The following is a 20,451-nucleotide window of genomic DNA, read 5'->3' on the forward strand; positions in this document are numbered from 1 at the left end:
AGGAAAGTAACATAGGGTGACTCAAACTCAGGTCATTCTATTGTATTTTTTTGAGAACATCTGTACTTTCTCTAAGTAATGGGACTGTTTTATTGGTTTAGTGGCAACTGTTTTTCTGTGCATAGACTAGAGTTTACATAGATATGGAGTTTATTAATATTTAGTATCGGCCGGCATGGTGGCTCACGCCTGTAATCCCAGCACTTTGGGAGGCCAAGGCAGGTGGATCACAAGGTCAGGAGATCGAGAACATCCTGGCTAACACGGTGAAACCCCGTCTCTACTAAAAATACAAAAAATTAGCTGGCATGGTGGTGGGCATCTCTAATCCCAGCTACTCGGGAGTCTGAGGCAGGAGAATGGTGTGAACTCGGGGGACGGAGCTTGCAGTGAGCCAAGATCGCACCACTGCACTCTAGCCTGGGCAACAGGGTGAGACTCTGTCTCAAAAAAAAAAAAAAAAAAAAAACACATTTAGTGTAACTCATACAGAAAGATAGTCACTTGGATTGCCTGCTGTGTTTTTTTATTCAAAGCAGAAATAAATATTGCCCATTGTTTTACTTTCTTGCTCATTGAATTTCACAACAACCATATGAAGTAATGAAGGGCTCATCTTACTCTGATTTGATAGGTGATAAGCCTAAGACTCCGAGAGCTATCTTTACCAAAGCTTTGCAACACAGCTTCTGGGTGGCAAAACCAAGCTAACTTCTCTTGAGTCTGCCCCAGCTCCTTCTCACACTAGGGTGTATATTAGTACCCAGGCCATAGCAGCAGCTTGTCCCTCCCCCAGCATAAACATGGCCTTTCTGCAGCAGTGATTTTACTCAAAAGAGTTTTGAAGAAACTGTATGCAATTTATCTGGTGTCTTAACACTGGTTTTTTTTTTTTTTTTTTTTTTTTTTTGATACGGAATCTCACTCTGTCGCACAGTCTGGAGTGCACTGGCACGATCTCGGCTCACTGAAACCTCCACCTCCCTGGTTCAAGTGATTCTTCTGCCTCAGTCTCCTGAGTAGCTAGGACTACAGGCATGTACTTCCATGCCCGACTAATTTTTGTATTTTTGGTAGAGATGAGGTTTTACCATATTGGCCAGGCTGGTCTCGAATTCCTGACCTCATGATCTGCCTGCCTCAGCCTCCCAAAGTGCTGGGATTATAGGCATGAGCCACTGCACCCTGCCATCTTAATACTTTTTAAAATTTATTTTTATTGGGGCTGGGCACGGTGGCTCATGCCTGTAGTCCCAGCACTATGGGAGTCCGAGGTGGGCAGATCACCTGAGATGAGGAGTTTCAAGACCAACCTGGCCAACATGGTGAAACCTCGTCTCTACAAAAATACAAAAATTAGCCTGGCATGATGGCGGGTGTCTGATCCCAGCTACTCAGGAGGCTAAGGTGGGAGAATCTCTTGAACCTGGGAGGCGGAGGGTGTGGTGAACCGAGATTGTGCCATTGCACACCAGCCTGGGCGACAGAGACTCTGTCTCCAAAAAAAAAAAAATTATTTGTATTTTTGTATTGCTATGTAATAGTTCTATTAAAACTTTTTTATATAGCCAGGCGCGGTGGCTTATGCCTGTAATCTCAGCACTTTGGGAAGCCAAAGTGGGCGGATCATGAGGTCAGGAGATTGAGACCATCCTGGCTAACACAGTAAAACTCCGTCTCAACTAAAAATAAAAAAATTAGCCAGGCGTGGTGGCTGGTCGCACGTGCCTGTAGTCCCAGCTAGTTGGGAGGCTCAGGCAGGAGAATCACTTGAACCCGGGAGGCAGAGGTTGCAGTGAGCTGAAATCGCACCCCTGCACTCCAGCCTAGGCAACACAGCAAGACTCCATCTCAAAAAGACAAACTTTTAAAAAATATAAATATATTAAGCAAAATGCAAATGTCATTTTATTTTTTTCTATTTTCTTTATTTGAGATGAGTCTCGTTCTGTCGCCCAGGCAGGAGTGCAGTGGCACAATCTTGGCTCACTGCAACCTCCACCTCCTGGGTTCAAGCGATTCTCCTGCCTCAGCCTCCCAAGTAACTGGGATTGTAGGCTCGCACCACCATGCCCAGCTAATTTTGTATTTTTAGTAGAGATAGGGTTTCACCATGTTGGCCAGGCTGGTCATGAACTCCTGACCTCAAGTGATCCACCCACCTCAGTCTCCCAAAGTGCTGGCATTATAGGCTTGAGCCACCACACCTGGCCAACGTCACATATATTTTGAAGATGAAACCATGAGCTTGAAGTAAACGGCTTTGGGCTCCACGTAAGACCCATAAGTCATACATTCATTCTGGTCGACTGTTAAGAGTTTGTTAGAAATTAAATCTTTCAGGCCAGGTGTGGTGACTCACTCCTGTAATCCCATTACTTTGGGAGGCTGAGGTGGGCAGATCACGAGAGTAGTAGCCTGGCCAACATGGTGAAACTCTTGTCTTTTACTAAAGAAATACCAGAATTAGTTGGGCATGGTGGCAAGTGCCTGTAATCCCAGCCACTCAGGAGACCAAGGCAGAAGAATCACGTGAACCCGGGAGGTGGAGGTTGCAGTGAGTAAGATCGTGCCACTGCACCCCAGCCTAGGCAATAGAACGAGACTGTCTCAAAAAAAAAATTAACCAGATGTGGTGGTGCACACCTATAGTCCCAGCTATTTGGGAGGCTGAGGCAGGAGAATCGCTTGAATCTGGGAAGCGGAGGTTGCAGTGAGCCGAGATCTTGCCACTGCACTCCAGCCTGAGTGACAGACCATGAGACTCTGTCTCAAAAAAAAAAAGGAAAAAAAAGCCAATTCTAAAAAAGTTTGTATTTCCTCTTTGAAAACAGGTTAGATTTTACTCTCATAAACAGGTAGCGAGTGAAAAGTGAGAGCCATCCTCTCCCTTACTTCGTATCTACTCCCAATAATTAGCTCTCTTTAAGTTTGGTGGGATATCACCTCAGTTGATACAACTTGTAGCACCGTAAATACATAAATTAATGATCCCAAATGTAGCTGGGCCCTCACTGCTCCTAGCTATTCCAGCTGTTTGTTCTTGTCAGGTGTGCTCCAGTTCTTCTTTATGAGTCAGCGAATTCGTTCCACAATATTTGGTGCTTGTTATATAAAGTTGGGCACCCTACTCTTCCTTTTTTTTTTTTTTTTTTTTTTTTTTTGTTGAGGTGGAATTTCCCTCGTCACCCAGGCTGGAGTGCAATGGTGCGAACTCAGCTCACTGCAACCTCTGCCTCCCAGGTTCAAGTGATTCTCTTGCCTCAGCCTCCTGAGTAGCTGGGATTATAGGCACACACCACCATGCCCAGCTAAGGTTTTTTTGTGTGTTTTTTAGTAGAGATGGGGTTTCACCGTGTTGGCCAGGCCGGTCTTGCACTCCTGACCTCAGGTGATCTGCCTGCCTCGGCCTGCCAAAATGCTAGGATTACAGACATAAGCCACCGCGCCCAGCCCTCACTTATTTTTTTTTGTGACAAAGTTTTGCACTTGTCACCCATGCTGGAGTGCAGTGGTCCAATCTCTGTTCACTGCAACCTCCGCCTCCTGGGTTCAAGCTGTTCTCCTGCCTCAGCCTCCTGAGTAGCTGGGACTACAGGTGCCTGCCGCCATGGCTAATTTTTGTATTTTTAGTAGAGATAGGGTTTTACCATGTTGGCCAGGCTGCTCTCGAACTCCTGACCTCAGATGATCTGCCCTCATTGACCTCCCAAAATGTTGGGATTACAGGCATGAGCTACCACACCAGACCCCCTACTCCTACTTTCTTATAACCTCTAATTTTCCTTCTTTTTTCTCTCCCTTCTTGGTCTCAGTAAATGACTTCTCTTCCTACTTAAAAAATAAAGACAAAGGGCCAGGCGCGGTGGCTCACGCCTGTAATCCTAGCACTTTGGGAGGCCGAGGTGGGCAGATCGTTTGAGTTTAGGAGTTCCAGACCAGCCTGAACAACATGGCAAAACTCCCATCTCTACCAAAAATACAAAACAGCCGGTTGTGGTGAGGTGCACCTGTGGTTCCAGCTACTCAGGAGGCTGAGGTGGGAGGATCACTTGAGCTTAGGAGGTGTAGAGGTTGCAATGAGCCGAGATCTTGCCACTGCACTCCAGCTTGGGTGACAGACCCCATCTCAAAAAAAAAGAATCTTAGCCAGGCACAGTGGCTCACACTTGTAGTTTCAGCTATTCAGGAGGATAGGCCAGGAGTTCTAGACCAACCTGTGTGATACAGCAAGACCCAATCTCTTAAATAAAAATATCGCTGGGCGCAGTGGCTCACGCCTCTAATCCCAGCACTTTGGGAGGCTGAGGTGGGTGGATCACAAGGTCAGGAGATGAAGACCATCCTGGCTAACATGGTGAAACCCTATCTCTACTAAAAATACAAAAAATTAGCCAGGCATGGTGGCACGCACCTATGGTCCCAGTTACTTGGGAGGCTGAGCTGAGATCGCGCCACGGCACTCCAGCCTGGGCAAGAGAGTGAGACTATCTCAAGAAGAAAAGAAAAAGAAAAAAAAACATATATATATATGTCTTCATTCTCTAGGTTTAACTCTTCTCCTCTTCTCTCCTTCCCAGCCAGCCTTTATGAAGAGTTGCATCCCTCACAGTCTTCTCTCCCTCATCTTTCTCTCTTGTCTGGCTTATTCCCCATCACTCTGGTATAATGATCACTCTGGTATAATGACTCTTGCTTAAGGTCATGAATGACCCCACACTCTGAATGTAGTGAAGACTCCTTTCCACTCTTCTTCCTAAGAGATGACTTGATCTCTTAGCAGTGTTCTTCATAGTTGACAGCACCCTCTTCCTTTGAAACACTTTCTTCCCTTGGCCTCTGTGACACTAAATCCTGTTGGTTTTCTTCTTTCTCTTATTCCTCTCAACTTTTTCTTATTTTAACCTTTTTTTCTCTCACTAGCCTTAACTCTAAGGGTTTTTTGTTGTTGTTGTTTTGTTTTTTTAAATTATTGGAGACTGTGTCTTTCTCTGTTGCCCAGGCTGGATTTCGGTGGCGCAATCTTGGCTCACTGCAGCCTTGACTTCCCAGGCTCAAGCGATCCTCCCACCTCAACCTCCCTGATAGCTGGGACCTCAGGCACATGCCACAAGGACCAGCTAATTTTTTTTCCTTTTTTTTTTTTTTTTTTAGCTTTTGGTAGAGACAGGGTTTCACTATGTTGCCTGGGCTGGTCTTGTACTGGACTCAAGCAATCCACCCACCTCAGCCTCCCAATATGCTGGGATTACAGGTGTGAGCCACCACGCCTGGCCCAACTCTTAGACTTCTTTGTGTGTGTGTGTGCATGTGTGCTTTGTGTGAGATACAGAGTTTCACTCTGTCGCCCAGGCTGGAGTAGAGTGGCACGATCTCGGCTCACTGCAGCCACTGCTGCCCTGTTTTAAATGATTTTCCTTCCTCGTTTTCCCGAGTAGCTGGGACTACAGGTGTACACCACCATGCCCAGCTAATTTTTGTATTTTGTAGTAGAGAGGGGGTTTCGCTATATGTTGACCAGGCCATGTGTCAAACTTCTGACCTCAGGTGATCCACACGCCTTTGCCTTCCAAAGTGCTGGGATTCTTTTTGAGATGGAGTCTTTGTCGCCCAGGCTAGAGTGCAGTGCAGTGGCACAATCTTGGCTCACTGCAACCTCCGCCTCCCAGGTTCAAGCCATTCTCTTGCCTCAGCCTCCCGAGTGACTGGGATTACAGCTTTACAGGCATACACCACCACGCCCAGCTAATTTTTTTTTTTTTTTTTAGGAAGAGACAGAGTTTTGCCATGTTGGCCAGGCTGGTCTTAAACTCCTCACCTCAGGTGATCCACCTGCCTCAGCCTCCCAAAGTTCTGGGATTACAGGCGTGAGCCACTGTGCTTGCCAACTCTTAGACTTCTTAAAGCATGACCCGTACTTTTTATTTTAATTCTACTTTTTGCCTTAGTGATCTTATCAGCTCCCATGGTCTCAAATTCTAACAGGGCATTGGTGGTACAGTGATAAGCATAGCTGCTTTCAAATCCTAACAACTTATACATTTATATTCCTACTCCAGATCTTTCTCTTGAGTTAATCTTATATAACTGTGTATCCCTTGCCATCCCACCCCTACATTGATATCTCTCGCATTTCAAATTCAGCATGTCTAAAACTGAAGGTCTAAAACTTCTCTATCCCTTATACCCCCCGACTCCCCGTCCCCAAAAATAACACATACAACTTGGTCTTAAGCCCTCTTCCACTATTCTTGTCTCAGTAAATGACCCCAACACCTACCTGGTTTTCCAGGCCTGATACCTACTTTCTTCTTCACTCTATAATCACTAAATCCTATTGATACAGCTGCTTCCATCTCTCAGTTCTTCTTCCATCCACACCCATTGTCATCACCCTTGTCCCAGCCACCATCTTCTCCCTCCTATCCTGTTTGAACAATCTTAATTGTTCTCCCTGCACCTGTTACTCTGCCTTTTCATTCATTTTTTGTATAGCACCCAGAGTAAACTTAAAAATCAGGAGAAATGGGCTGGGTGCAGTGGTTCACACCTATAATTCCAGCACTTTGGGAGGCCGAGGCGGGCAGATCACAAGGTCAGGAGATTGAGACCAGCCTGGCTAACAGGCTAACACGACGAAACCCCGTCTTTATTAAAAATACGAAAAAAAAAAAAAAAAAAAACAATTAGCCGAGCGTGGTGGCGGGCGCCTATAGTCCCCAGCTGCTCGGGAGGCTGAGGCAGGAGGATGCATGAACCTGGGAGGTGGAGCTTGCAGTAAGCTGAGATTGTGCCACTGCACTCCTGCCTGGGCGACAGAACAAGACTCTGTCTCAACGAAAAAAAAAAATCAGGAGAAATGTATTAGTAACTTATTAAAGTGCTTGTTTGTATTTTAACATTACACTGGGCTTTTTACTGTGCTTTCAGGTGTCCACTTGCGAAAGCAGCATTCCTATATTGAGCAAGGCAAGAAATGCCGTTACTGTGATGCTGTGTTTCATGAGCGCTATGCCCTCATCCAGCATCAGAAGTCACACAAGAATGAGAAGCGCTTTAAGTGCGACCAGTGTGATTACGCTTGTAGACAGGTAGGAACCTTCACTGAAAGTTGTTGGTGCTTCCTCAGTGTCTGGTGTTATCAGAAGGCATTTACATATTTTAAGGATAGTATTTTCAAACCGTGGATTATGAGGAATGTCACCAAAATCAAAGGTCATGCTCCTTGTCAATTGTATTATCCCAGTGTCCTGCTGATGTTTTATTCAGTCACAGCTTACCTCTTCCTTAAGCAGACATCTCTCTGAAAACTATGGAAAGTAAGTCCAGGACTTGAGAGAGGGGAAGAATCTCATGCGGGGACATGACTGTTGGGGGAGAGCCAGAGAAGGAGCTCAGCAGGAATAAGCAGCTCTGTCTGTGCTAGAATTATGGAAGCAGTTCTGCACCACACTAAAAATAACTTTATCAAGCCGGGACCAGTGGCTCACACCTATAATCCTAGCACTTTGGGAGGCCGAGATAGGCAACGGAGAGAGACCCTGTCTCTACAGAAAGAAAAATTAGGGCCAGGCACGGTGGCTCGAGTGCCTATAATCCCAGCACTTTGGGAGGCCGAGGTGGGTGGATCATTTGAGGTCAGGAGCTCGAGACCAGCCTGGCCAAGACGGTGAAACCCTGCCTCTACTAAAAATACAAAAATTAGCCAGGTGTGGTGATAGACATCTGTAATCCCAGCTACTCCAGAAGCTGAGGCAGGAGAATCGCTTGAACCTGCAGCGGAGGTTGCGTTGAGCCGAGATTGCGCCACTGCACTCCAGCCTGGGTGACAGAGCGAGACTGTCTCCAAAAAAAAAAAAAAAATTAGCTGGGGCCAGGTGACTCACACCTGTAATCCCAGCACTTTGGGAAGCCAAGGCAGGCAGATCATTTGAGGTTGGGAGTTCGAGACCAGCCTGGCCAACCTGATGAAACCCCATCTCTACTAAACAATACAAAAATCACCTGGGCATGGTGGCAGGCACCTCTAATCGCAGCTACTCAAGAGGCTAAGGCAGGAGAATTGCTTAAACCTGGGAGGTGGAGGTTGCAGCGAGCCAAGATGGTGGCACTGCACTCCATCCTGGGTGACAGAGCAAGACTCCGTCTCAAAAGAAAAAAAAAATTAGCTGGGCATGGTGGCTCATGTCTGTGGTCCCATTTTGAAGCTGCAGTCAACCATGATCACACCACTGCTCTCCAGCCTTTGCAACAGAGCAAGACCCGGTCTCTAAATATATAGCTTTATCATCTCAAGCCGTGTTGAGTCTAGACCTAGTTTGGGTGAGAAAGACCTGTTGGCCACATGCATGCAGGTGGCAGCTGGGATAGTAGCCCCATGAGCAGGCTCTGAGGCCTTTCCCCCATGCCATTTCAGGAGAGGCACATGATCATGCACAAGCGCACCCACACGGGGGAGAAGCCTTATGCCTGCAGCCACTGCGATAAGACCTTCCGCCAGAAGCAGCTTCTCGACATGCACTTCAAGCGCTATCACGACCCCAACTTCGTCCCTGCGGCCTTTGTCTGTTCTAAGTGTGGGAAAACATTTACACGTCGGGTAAGGGTCAGAACTTCACTTTTCCTATTATGATACTTAATATTGGATTTTTGGTCTTCCTCTGCAGAGCAAGGTAGTTTTTTTCACTGAGGTTATAAACAGAGATGCTCCATTGTTTGGAAAGAGTTAGTCACCCCATCTTGATGTTTCTATCCATGTGTGAGCCCTTCCACTGATGGAGAACACAGTATCTTTGAATAGATTCATTGTATAAAGAAATTTCCTGCTGGGCATGGTGGCTTACACCTGTAATCCCAGCACTTTGGGAGGCCGTGGTGGGTGGATCATGAGGTCAGGAGATCGAGACCATCCTGGCTAACACGGTGAAACCCTGTCTACTAAAAATACAAAAAATTAACCGGGCGCAGTGGCAGGCCCCTATAATCGCAGCTACTCGGGAGGCTGAGGCAGGAGAAAGGCGCGAACCAGGAAGGCAGAGCTTGAGTGAGCCAAGATCACGCCACTGCACTCCAGCCTGGGTGAAAAAGCAAGACTCCGTCTCAAAAAAAAAAAAAAAAATTTCCTTAGGTGGATTGAAACCTGCATCCCACCCCACCCCTAGCTAGCTGTAGCCTGTGCAGGGTCTTCTCTTGAGGGCTGTGTTAGATCTTGACAGAACTAGGAGCTAGTCTGAATCCTTCCCCGTCTCTGTAGGCTGCTGAGCCTCTGCTCAGAGAACCCAGCCTTATCCATTTCCCCTGAGCAGAGACAGCGTGTTCAGGACACACTTAGCAGATACTAGAATTTTTAGGCTTAATACGGATTTTATTAAAGTAAATAACTTCCGATCTGATCTTAGCTTTTTTAGTGGTGTGAAAAAGGATTTTGTTCTTTTTGTTAGAATACCATGGCAAGACATGCTGATAATTGTGCTGGCCCAGATGGTGTAGAGGGGGAGAATGGAGGAGAAACGAAGAAGAGTAAACGTGGAAGAAAAAGAAAGATGCGCTCTAAGAAAGAAGATTCCTCTGACAGTGGTAGGTGACTTGTATCTTGATTTGCTTACTATGGCAGGCTTTGGAGCCCAGTTTCCAGTGTATTTATGTATGGATATGCTGAGATGTAGAGGCGGGCACATGCTCTTCCTTTCTTTAAACTTCTCATCTTCTAATGTCTATTTACAACAGCAGTTAGTGTTTTTCTGGGGCACGTTTTCTCCTCGTGGCATTCTGTTTATTAATGCCTTATAAGTAATCTTCAGTTAAAGTCAAAGCAAAATTAGTATTTTTATTTAGTTTATTCAAATTTGTGATATTCTAAGGCCAGCCGAGTTTCTTGTCCTATGTTCTTAACTTTTACATTTAGGTAGCTGGTCTAGATTTGAGCAGTGAATCTAATGGACATGAAGAAAGTTGTTTAAGCATCTTCACTTATGGTTTGACTGCCTGTGTCAGCCTAGCCTTGAGAGGTGCTGATCAAGTCAGTGAAGGTCAGCCTTTCTCTTCGTACCTTAATCTCTCCATTTAAAGTTTAAAATCTTGCCTCTTTTCCTACCACAGGTACTCTTTGGAGTGTTTTTTGCCTCTCTAGTCATGAAACCCAGGCAGGAGGTTGTGCGTAGAAGTGCCAAGCCTTGGTCGGGCACAGTGGCTCATGCCTGTAATCCTAGCACTTTGGGAGACGAAAATGGGCAGATCACTTGAGGTCAGGAGTTCGAGACCAGCCTGGGGAACATGGCAAAACCTTGTCTCTACAAAAAATTTAAAAATTGGCTGGGCATGGTGGCTCAAGCCTATAATCCCAGCACTTTGGGAGGCCAAGGTGGGTGGATCACGAGGTCAGGAGATCGAGACCATCCTGGCTAACAGTGAAACCCTGTCTCTACTAAAAAAAAAAAAGACAAAAAACTGGCCGGGCGAGGTGGCGGGCACCTGTAGTCCCAGCTACTTGGGAGGCTGAGGCAGGAGAATGGCGTGAACCTGGGAGGCGGAGCTTGCAGTCAGTGGAGATCGCGCCACCGCACTCCAGCCTGGGCGACAGAGCGAGACTCCGTCTCAAAAAAAAAAAAAATTTAAAAATTAGCCCGATGTGGTGGTACATGCCCATAGTCCCAGCTACTCGAGAGGCTGAGGTGGGAGAATCACCTGAGCCTGGGAAATAGAGGCTGCAGTGAGCTGTGATCACGCCACTGCCTTCCATCCTAGGCGTCTTTTTTTGTCTCCAAAAAAAGAAGTGCCAAGCCTCACAAAGATGGTGGAAGAACAAGAGTCTTGGTAATTTGGAGGCCACATTTAATTACACAAACATGTTCAGAGTGTTAGATTCTATAGTGTGGATATGTGGGTTGCTGGCATCCGGGTGGGAAGGCACCTCTGTAACTAAAGACTTAAGGTATGGATGGAAAAGGTGGTAGAGAGTTTGGTTTTAGGGAATGGACTTCCCAGAAGCTCCATTAAACTGGAGAGATTATAGATGATGCCTGATAGTCTAGGGATTCTTCATTTTGTGTTTTGCACTGGTTGTCAGTAGAAATAGTGGGGAGGGGATGAGATTTTTGAAGAAGTAACATATTGGAGAACTTTAGTCACTTATTGGGCTTTTTTGTTTTTGAGTTTTTTGTTTGTTTTGTGTTCTTTTTTGTTTTTTGAGACGGTGTCTCCCTCTTGTTGCCCAGGCTGGAGTGCATTGGCGTGATTTCTGCTCACTGCACCTCCACCTCCTGGGTTCAAGCGATTCTCCTGCCTCAGCCTCCCAGGTAGCTGGGATTACAGGCATGACCCACCACACCCTATTAATTTTTGTATTTTTAGTAGAGATAGGGTTTCACCATGTTGGCCAGGCTGGTCCCAAACCCCTGACCTCAGGTGATCTGCCCACCTTGGCCTCCCAAAGTGCTGGGATTACAGGCGTGAGCCACCGTGCCCAGCTGTGTTTTTGTTTTTAGAGATGCAGTCCCACTGTGGGCCCAGGCTGGTCTCTTAACTCCTGGGCTCAAGTGATCCTCCTGCTTCGACCTCCCAATGTGCTAGGATTAGAGGCATGAGCCACTGCACCCGGCTACTTTATGGGTTTCTTTTTTTTTTTTTTTGAGACAGAGCCTCGGTCTGTTACTCAGGCTGAAGTGCAGTGGTGTGATCTCGGCTCACTACAAGTTCTGCCTCCCAGGTCCATGCCATTCTCCTGCCTCAGCCTCTCTAGTAGCTGGGACTGCAGGTGCCCGCCACCCTGCCTGGCTAATTTTTTTGTTTTATTTTTTGTTTTTTGTTTTTGTATTTTTAGTAGAGACGGGGTTTCACTGTGTTAGCCAGGGTGGTCTCAATCTCCTGACCTCGTGATCTGCCCTCCTGGGCCTCCCAAAAGTGCTGGGATTACAGGTGTGAGCCACCCTGCCCAGCCCTTTATGGGTTTTATTGTAAAACCTTCTCATGAAAGCACTAAGCTTGGTTTATATTTGGATCTGTAACAAGGTCCCCTCGCTTTTTTTTCCCTTTTTCTAAATGGAGTATCTGTTTTGTTGTTGTTGTTGTTGTTGTTGTTTTTGAGATGGAGTCTTACTCTGTCGCCCAGGCTGGAGTGCAGTGGCCAGATCTCAGCTTACTGCAAGCTCCGCCTCCTGGGTTTATGCCATTCTCCTGCCTCAACCTCCCAAGTAGCTGGGACTACAGGCGCCCGCCACCTCTCCCGGCTGGTTTTTTTTTTCGTATTTTTTTAGTAGAGACGGGGTTTCACCGTGTTAGCCAGGGTGGTCTTGATCTCCCGACCTCGTGATCCGCCCGTCTTGGCCTCCCAAAGTGCTGGGATTACAGGCATGAGCCACCGCTCCCGGCCTGGAGTATCTGTTTTAAGTAGCATCTTCAGTCACTGGGTGTTAAGTGTATGCCTCCTTTAAGATGTCAGTTTGCAGCCGGTCATGGTGGCTCATGCCTGTAATCCCAGCACTTCGGTAGGCCAAGGCAGACAGATCACCTTAGCTCAGGAGTTCAAGACCAGCCTGGGGAACATGGCAAAACCCTGTATCTACAAAATAAATACAAAAATCAGCAGGGGGTTGTGGCCTGCGCCTTCGGTCCCAGCTATCTGGGAGGCTGAGGTGGGAGGATGGCTTGAGCCCAGTAGGTTGAGGCTGCAGTGAACTGAGATAGTGTCACTGAACTCCAGCCTGGGCGACAGAGCGAGACCCTGTCTCAAAAAAAAAAAAAAAGAAAAAATTATTGCAGTGAACTGTTGGGGGTTTTCAGAAATGTTGGGAGACTCCCAGATATTACCAGTGATCAGATAATCTTAACCTTTGGGGTCCCTATAGTTGCTCTTAGTTGCAGAGCCCCCTGCTTCCAGACTCTGTCCTGTGTCCTGCTTTCTCCTGATACTTCCTTGTTCACTTCTGTGATTCATCTCCAGGAAGACCAGCTTCTTTCCCTCATCGTATGTAACCAGAAGCATCTTAAGTCTAAAGGGATTATTGATAGCTTCTGATAGATTTCTACAGTTCTTCCTTCGGTCTGCTGCTGTTTAGTAGAGCACGAAATTTGGTTCAAGGCCTTATACCTAGTGACTCTGTCTCCCCCAGAAAATGGACGTCAGCCTGGGCTCCATGCCACTGATGGCCGTGCAGTCTTACTTGTCCTGACCCGGAAGTTCTGCTTGTCGGCTCTCTACAGAAATCGACCAGCAGATGGTCTACTACTGTTTTCAAGGCTTTTTGCCGAAATACCACCAAGCCAATAAGCCTTTGATCCTGTTAGCCTGCTTTTGTGTGCTTTTCCCCCCAATTCTGACTGAATTTGTTTAGTTTTCTAGGCATTGGGCCAACTTAGGCAATAGGGGGCTTGAAGAAGTTCAGCAGGGAAGCATCTCTCGTTCTTGACACACTGCCACTTATCTCTACAATCCCCACATTTTCACTTAGGATTTCAGTCACTTGAGAAATAAGGCATTTTATCTGGAAGATCAGGAGTTTACCCACAGATCTCTAAATTTAAACATTTTGTTCCAGAGAAAGAGAGTGCACGTCCATAACCTGTGCTTTCTAGAGGAAGGCAGGCATTGTACATTCTGTGCCACAGCCGTGGGGGCGGGATAACAAAAGCTCTTTGGTTGCCTGCAGATGTGGGTGCCAGAGCAGCCCAGACTGAGGGCAGAGGTTTGAATTCTACCTGCTGTGACTTGGCCGTGCATTACAATCACTTAGTTTCTCACTTTTTCTATAAAATGAGGGTAACACCCTCATTCAATGAAGTACTGAAGCCTAAGTGGAAAATGGTGAATATTTAAATTGTGATGTTTGCTATAAGTAAAGCTGTGTTTGTGGTAGACTGTAGGTTACAGAGCAGGATTACACGAGTTGCCTCAGTCCTGTTGATCTCCAGGTCACTATTAAGTGGAGTGAGAGTGCTACAGAAATTGCTCAGGGAAACTGAGTCTCAGCTGGTCAGATGTCCCAGGTCACATACCTAGTAAGAGATCTGAGACTCAGAGGCTCATTACCTGACTCCTCGTCAGTATTCTTTATACAATAATTTCCTCACTTTTTTTTTTTTTTTTTTGTTTTGAGACGGAGTCTCGCTCTGTGGCCCAGGCTGGAGTGCAGTGGCCGGATCTCAGCTCACTGCAAGCTCCGCCTCCCGGGTTCACGCCATTCTCCTGCCTCAGCCTCCCGAGTAGCTGGGACTACAGGCGCCCGCCACCTTGCCCGGCTAGTTTTTTTGTATTTTTTAGTAGAGACGGGGTTTCACCGTGTTAGCCAGGATGGTCTTGATCTCCTGACCTCGTGATCCGCCCGTCTCGGCCTCCCAAAGTGCTGGGATTACAGGCTTGAGCCACCGCGCCCGGCCGATTTCCTCACTTTTATGTACCACTTATTTTACCACGGATGGACAACTGTGGCATTAGGGAGGAGAGCAAAAGGGTTGAGAGTGACACATTAGGTTTGGTACAGCTGGGAATTAAGTCCAAAAACTTGACTTTAAAAGAGAATCAATAATAGTTTCAAAAAAACTCTTGTTACTTACCTTAGTAAATAGGACCTCACAATGTGTAAGAATTTCTGGCCAGGCATGATGGATGAAGCCTGTAATCCTAACACTTTGGGAGGTCAGGAGTTAGAAGCTGCAGTGAGCTATGATCGCACCACTGCACTCTAGCCGGGGTGACAGAGCAAGACCCCGTCTCAAAAAAAAAAAAAGAAAAAGAATTTCCGTCTTGTCCCCCGACACACACACACACACACACACACACACACACACACACACACACAGTCTTACTCCTCCTGCCCACTTAGAGATGAGCAGAACCACATCTCCAAGGGTCCATTTCAGGCTTAGTGTCCTGCTTTATCCTGGTATAGTACGTAGGGGGATCATTAAAATTTGAAATTCATTATTGTGTTGAATCAAAAAAGTAGGGTCTAAAGCTAAAAGGAAAAACTAATAGCCAATCCCACATAAAGTGCGAATAATAGTATTCAAGTCAATTTGCTTCATTCTGCTGCAATACCTGTTTATTATATTAATCCTGATAGCAAAAATTCCAGCAAAAGCATTTTTATTTATTACTTTGGAACCTCATACCCTGCTCCACTAAAAGCATTTTTAAATGGACTTTTGTTTTGTTTTGTTTTTAATTTTTAATTTATCTTTTTATGTTGTTGTTTGTTTTTCCCAAAATCTTACTCTGTCACCCAGACTGGAGTGCAGTGGCATGATCTCAGCTCATTGCAACCTCTGCCTCTCAGGTTCAAGTGATTCTCATGCCTCAGCCTCCTGAGTAGCTAGGATTACAGGTGCCTGCCACCACACCTGGCTAATTTTTGTATTTTTAGTAGAGACGGGGTTTCACCATGTTGGCCAGGCTGGTCTCAAAGTCCTGACCTCAGGTGATCCACCCACCTCGACCTCCCAAAGTGCTGGGATTACAGGCATGAGCCACCACGCCTGGCCTAAATGGACTTTTTTTTTTTTTAACACAGGATCTCACTGTACCACCCAGGCTGAGTACAGTGGTGAAATCACAGCTCACTGCAGCCTCTACCCCCCTGGCTTAAGCGGGCCTCCTGCCTCAGCCTCCTGAGTAGCTGGGACTACAGGCATGCATCACCGTATCTTGCTAACTTCTTCTTTCTTTTTTTTTAATTTTTTTTCCTTGAGACAGAGTCTCACTCTGTTGCCCAGGGTGGAGTGCAGTGGCGTGATCTCGGCTCACTGCAACCTCCACCTCTCAGGTTCAAGCAATTCTCCTGCCTCAGCCTCCTAAGTAGCTGGGATTACAAGCGCCTGCCACCATGCCTAGCTAATTTTTGTAGTTTTAGTAGAGACGGGGTTTTACCATGTTGGCCAGGATGGTCTCGATCTCCTGACCTTGCAGTCCACCTGCCTCGGCCTCCCAAAGTACTGGGATTACAGGCCTGAGCCACCATGCCTGGCCACATTTTTTTTTTTTTTTTTTTGAGTAGAGACGGGGTTTCACCATATTTGCCAGGCTGGTCTCGAACTCTTGAACTCAAGTAAGCCGCCCACCTCGCCCTCCCAAAGTGCTGGGATTACAGGCATGAGCCACCACACCGAGCCAATTTTGTTTTTTTGTTTGTTTGTTTTTTCTTTTCTCTCTCTCTGGAGACAGAGTTTCACTCTTGTTGTCCAGGCTGGACTGCAGTGGCGGATCTCAGCTCCCCGCAATCTCTGCCTCCCGGGTTCAAGTGATTCTTCTGCCTCAGCCTCCCGAGTAACTGAGATTACAGGTATGCGCCACCATGCCCAGCTAATTTTATATTTTTAGTAGAGTCAGGGTTTCTCCATGTTGGTCAGGCTGGTCTTGAACTTCCAACCTCAGGTGATCCACCCGCCTCAGCCTCCCAAAGTGCTGGGATTACAGGCGTGAGCCACCGCACCCAGCTGCCAGTTTCTTATTTCTTGTAGAGATAATGTCTCACTATGTTACCCAAACTGGTCTTGAACTCCTGAACATGAGTGATCCTCCAATCTCAGCCTCGCAGAGTGCTGGGATTATAGGTGTGAACCACTGTGCCCAGCCTTAAATTGGTTTTTCTCAGTCAATAAAATAATTGACTGAGCACAGTGGCTCACGCCTGTAATCCCAGCACTTTGGGAGGTCGAAGTGGGCAGATCACCTGAGATCCGGAGTTTGAGACCAGCTTGGCCAACATGGCGAAACCCTGTCTCTACAAAAAAATACAAAGATTACCTGGATTGGCTGGGCAAGTTGGCTCATGCCTGTAATCCCAGCACTTTGGGAGGCCGAGGCAGGTGGATCACCTGAGGTCAGGAGTTCAAGACCAGCCTGACCAATATGGTGAAACCCCGTCTCTACTAAAAATACAAACATTAGTTGGGCGTGGTGGTGTATGCCTGTAGTCACAACTACTCAGGAGGCTGAGACAGGAGAATTGCTTGAACCCAGGTTGCGGAGGTTGCAGTAAGCCGAGATCGTGCCACTACATTCCAGCCTGGGAGATAGAGTGAGACTCTGTCTCAAAAAAAAAAGAAAAAGAGGCCGGGCGCGGTGGCTCAAGCCTGTAATCCCAGCACTTTGGGAGGCCGAGACGGGCGGATCACAAGGTCAGGAGATCGAGACCACCCTGGCTAACACGGTGAAACCCCGTCTCTACTAAAGAATACAAAAAACGAGCCGGGCGATGAGGCGGGCGCCTGTAGTCCCAGCTACTTGGGAGGCGGAGGCAGGAGAATGGCGTAAACCGGGAGGCGGAGCTTGCAGTGAGCTGAGATCCGGCCACCGCACTCCAGCCTGGGCAACAGAGCCAGACTCCGTCTCAAAAAAAAAAAAAAAAAAAAAGAAAAAGAAAAATTACCTGGGCATAGCGGTGCGTGCCTGTAGTCCCTGCCCCTCAGGAGGCTGAGCCATGAGAATTACTTGAATCTGGGAGGTGGAGGTGGCAATGAGCCGAGATCGTGCCACTGCACTCCAGCCTGGGCAACAGAGTGAGACTCTGTCTCAAAAAAAAAAAGAAAAGAAATATATATGTATAAAACAAGACTTCAAAGAATATATAATTGTTTTATTTCTTCTGCACCACCCTTCTCCTTGTCCCACCTCCTGTGCTTCTTGATATCATGAAAAGAAAATGCTGAACCAGATCTGGACGACAATGAGGATGAGGAGGAGCCTGCCGTAGAAATTGAACCCGAGCCAGAGCCTCAGCCTGTGACCCCAGCCCCACCACCCGCCAAGAAGCGGAGAGGACGACCCCCTGGCAGAACCAACCAGCCCAAACAGAACCAGCGTAAGTTGTTCATCTCTGCTCTGGAGGCTGGAGTCTTCTCCGAGCATGTGGGGGAGCCAGATGGGTCCTTGTTCTTTGGGGAGGTGGGAACTAAGCCATGAGAACAAGTTAAGGGCATGTCGAGAACAAACTCTCAGGAAATGGTTTTTTAGGAGTTTTTACTGAGGAACATCTGAGGAAGTCTTTAGAGGCCTGTTACATTTCAAGGAGAAGAAGTCCATAGTAGAATGGTACTTGTGTTCTACAAGATGGGTACTGTTAATGTGGGCGGGTTTTGAAAAACAACCAAAGTCACAGTCAGCTGGCAGAATGGATGCAGTAATGAATATAAAAGAGCCAAATCGTAAAGGGTGGAGAGGGAAAGCAGTTTCTGTGCTGAGATTGCCCCTTCTAAGAAACTCAGGGTCAGGCACGGTGGCTCACACCTCTGATCCCAGCACTTTGGGGGGTCAAAGCGAGAGGATCACCTGAGGTCAAGAGTTTCATACCAGCCTGGCCAACATGGTAAAACCCCATCTCTGCTAAAAATACAAAAATTAGCCAGGCATAGGGGCGGGCGCCTGGAGTCCCAGCTACTCAGGAGGCTGAGGTAGGAAAATCACTTTAACCCAAGAGGCAGAGGTTGCAGTGAGCCGAGATCGTGCCAGTGCACTCCAGCCTGGTGATACAGCAAGACTCCGTCTCAAAAAATAAAAAATAAATTGACTCTCTCTGGACCACTATCTAGTAAGGCTTTCCTGCATTGCTGACATCCTGTTCGATGTCAGTCTGAAGGACCCTTGTGATTCTTGGGGCTTTAATGCGCCATTTGTTCTGTCTGTGCTCTTCTTTGCCAGCAACAGCTATCATTCAGGTTGAAGACCAGAATACAGGTGCAATTGAAAACATTATAGTTGAAGTAAAAAAAGAGCCAGATGCTGAGCCCGCAGAGGGAGAGGAAGAGGAGCCCCAGCCAGCTGCCACAGACGCCCCCAACGGAGACCTCACGCCCGAGATGATCCTCAGCATGATGGACCGGTGATGGCGGAGCCTTGTGTGTCGCCAGGACTGCTCTGGGCTGTGTTTAAACGGCCCGCATCTTAATTTTTCTCCCTTCTTTCTTTTTTTGGCTTTGGGAAAAGCATCATTTTACCAAACATACCAAGAACGAAAACTTCAAGGATGATGTTAGAAAAAAATGTGATTTAACTAGAACTTGCTGTCTGATGTTAGCAAATCATGGAATGTTCTGAGTCCCCGAGGGTTTACTGTGAAGTGCTGAGGACAGTGTTGACGACTAACTCGTTTTCCTAGATGGAAACGGAGACATTGACCCCTCCCTCCATGTGGTAAACCACTCCAGAATGGCCGCCAGGCTTCCCAGAGTTCTATGGTCTTCTTCCCAAGAGAGTTTTTAATTGTAAATGCATACTTGGGAAGGACTTAGACTTTTAAACTGTTTTTTGCTTTTGCTTTCCCCTGACTCCCTTTGCTTGGAGTCAGCTGCACACCAGTAGTATGGCATGCTACGATCAGGTTCTGTCCTGAAAGCTTTGCCTCTTTCTTGGCAAAGTTTCTGGTATGGTCAAGCTTGTAAATAACTTTTTTTACATTTTAATCTTTTCCATTAATTAAGAGGTTGAAAAGAAGTGCAGTGTAAGAAAACCCAGCATTTTAATTACTTGCAAATTAAGTTACCACAGACTCTGTAGTGTGTAAATGTTGACAAGGAATTGGATCACAATCATGTAGCAGAATGGCACCCAGACCACTGCCCACCAGTGACGGACACCCACATGGCAGATCATGATTTCCAGCCCACGGAGCCAGCATTTGAACCTTGTACAATTAACTTTCAGTTATGATTTCCCATCAACATTTTCTTTGCCCCGTATGTAGCTGATTGTTGTGTTTTATAAATCTTCTGTTAAAGCAGAAGGGTGATTATGAGTGGGTCACAGCAGCCCTTATAAGCTGGGCCAGAAAATTTCACTAGGTCAGAAATTTAAACTTTGGATCTTCAAAAAATAATAATGTGAAACAAAACCAACTAAAAAGTGATTCTTGCACATGAACTGTCACATGTTTAAAAATGTGTTTTTTAGAAAGCCTCAGTCTTACTGATTTCAAACACTTTTTTCTTCTGTGTATTGCTTTTAAGAGAGCCATCAGTTAGCTATCAGACTCTAGGTTGATGCATTTTGTACTTAGCTGTACTGTGTGATATTTTTCATTATTTTAGGACGCCAACATGAGACCTGTAATAAAATATGTAATGGGGTTGAAAGCTGGGGAGGAGGATCTACTGCTGTACAGCTAATAAATCATAACGGATTAACAAGTGCTCCAAAGACTCCATCTTGCGTGATTCCTGCCTGCTTGGGGGAGGTTGGGGGACTGCATACATGGTTCCAGGCTGTGCAGGCTGCTGCCTTTCACAGGCAACCTCTGTTCCTGGGATGGTACTTTCTCCAGCAGATGGGAGGATATGATCTTGGCGGGTGACTGGATATTGAGCACATCGATGCTATAACTTTTTTTTTTTTTTTTTTTGAGATGGAGTCTCGCTCCGTTGCCCAGGCTGGAGCGCAGTGGCGCAATCTCGGCTCACTGCAACCTCTGTCTCCTGGATTCACGCCATTCTCCTGCGTCAACCTCCCGAGTAGCTGGGACTACAGGC

The 20,451-nt window shown here is 46.7% G+C and overlaps 1 protein-coding gene across 2 annotated transcripts in view; it reads left to right on the top strand.

The window, feature by feature from the left end:
• The window catches only part of CTCF (CCCTC-binding factor), an 81,775-nt gene extending 61,653 nt beyond the window's left edge, over positions 1 to 20,122 (top strand). The window contains exons 8-12 of one of the 2 annotated variants that reach the window (XM_033219702.1): positions 6,931 to 7,091; positions 8,417 to 8,599; positions 9,441 to 9,576; positions 17,631 to 17,792; positions 18,635 to 20,117. In XM_033219702.1, coding sequence (XP_033075593.1) covers positions 6,931 to 7,091; positions 8,417 to 8,599; positions 9,441 to 9,576; positions 17,631 to 17,792; positions 18,635 to 18,813 — 821 coding nt within the window. In that variant the 3' untranslated portion in view covers positions 18,814 to 20,117. Of the gene's footprint in view, positions 1 to 6,930; positions 7,092 to 8,416; positions 8,600 to 9,440; positions 9,577 to 17,630; positions 17,793 to 18,628 lie in introns of both variants that reach the window. The other variant, XM_033219701.1, reaches the window with a different exon arrangement.
• Positions 20,123 to 20,451: the final 329 nt, after the last annotated feature.

The sequence above is a fragment of the Trachypithecus francoisi genome, unplaced genomic scaffold, assembly GCF_009764315.1.
Source record: "Trachypithecus francoisi isolate TF-2019V2 unplaced genomic scaffold, Tfra_2.0 Lachesis_group10, whole genome shotgun sequence".
In the NCBI taxonomy this organism is placed as follows: domain Eukaryota; kingdom Metazoa; phylum Chordata; class Mammalia; order Primates; family Cercopithecidae; genus Trachypithecus; species Trachypithecus francoisi.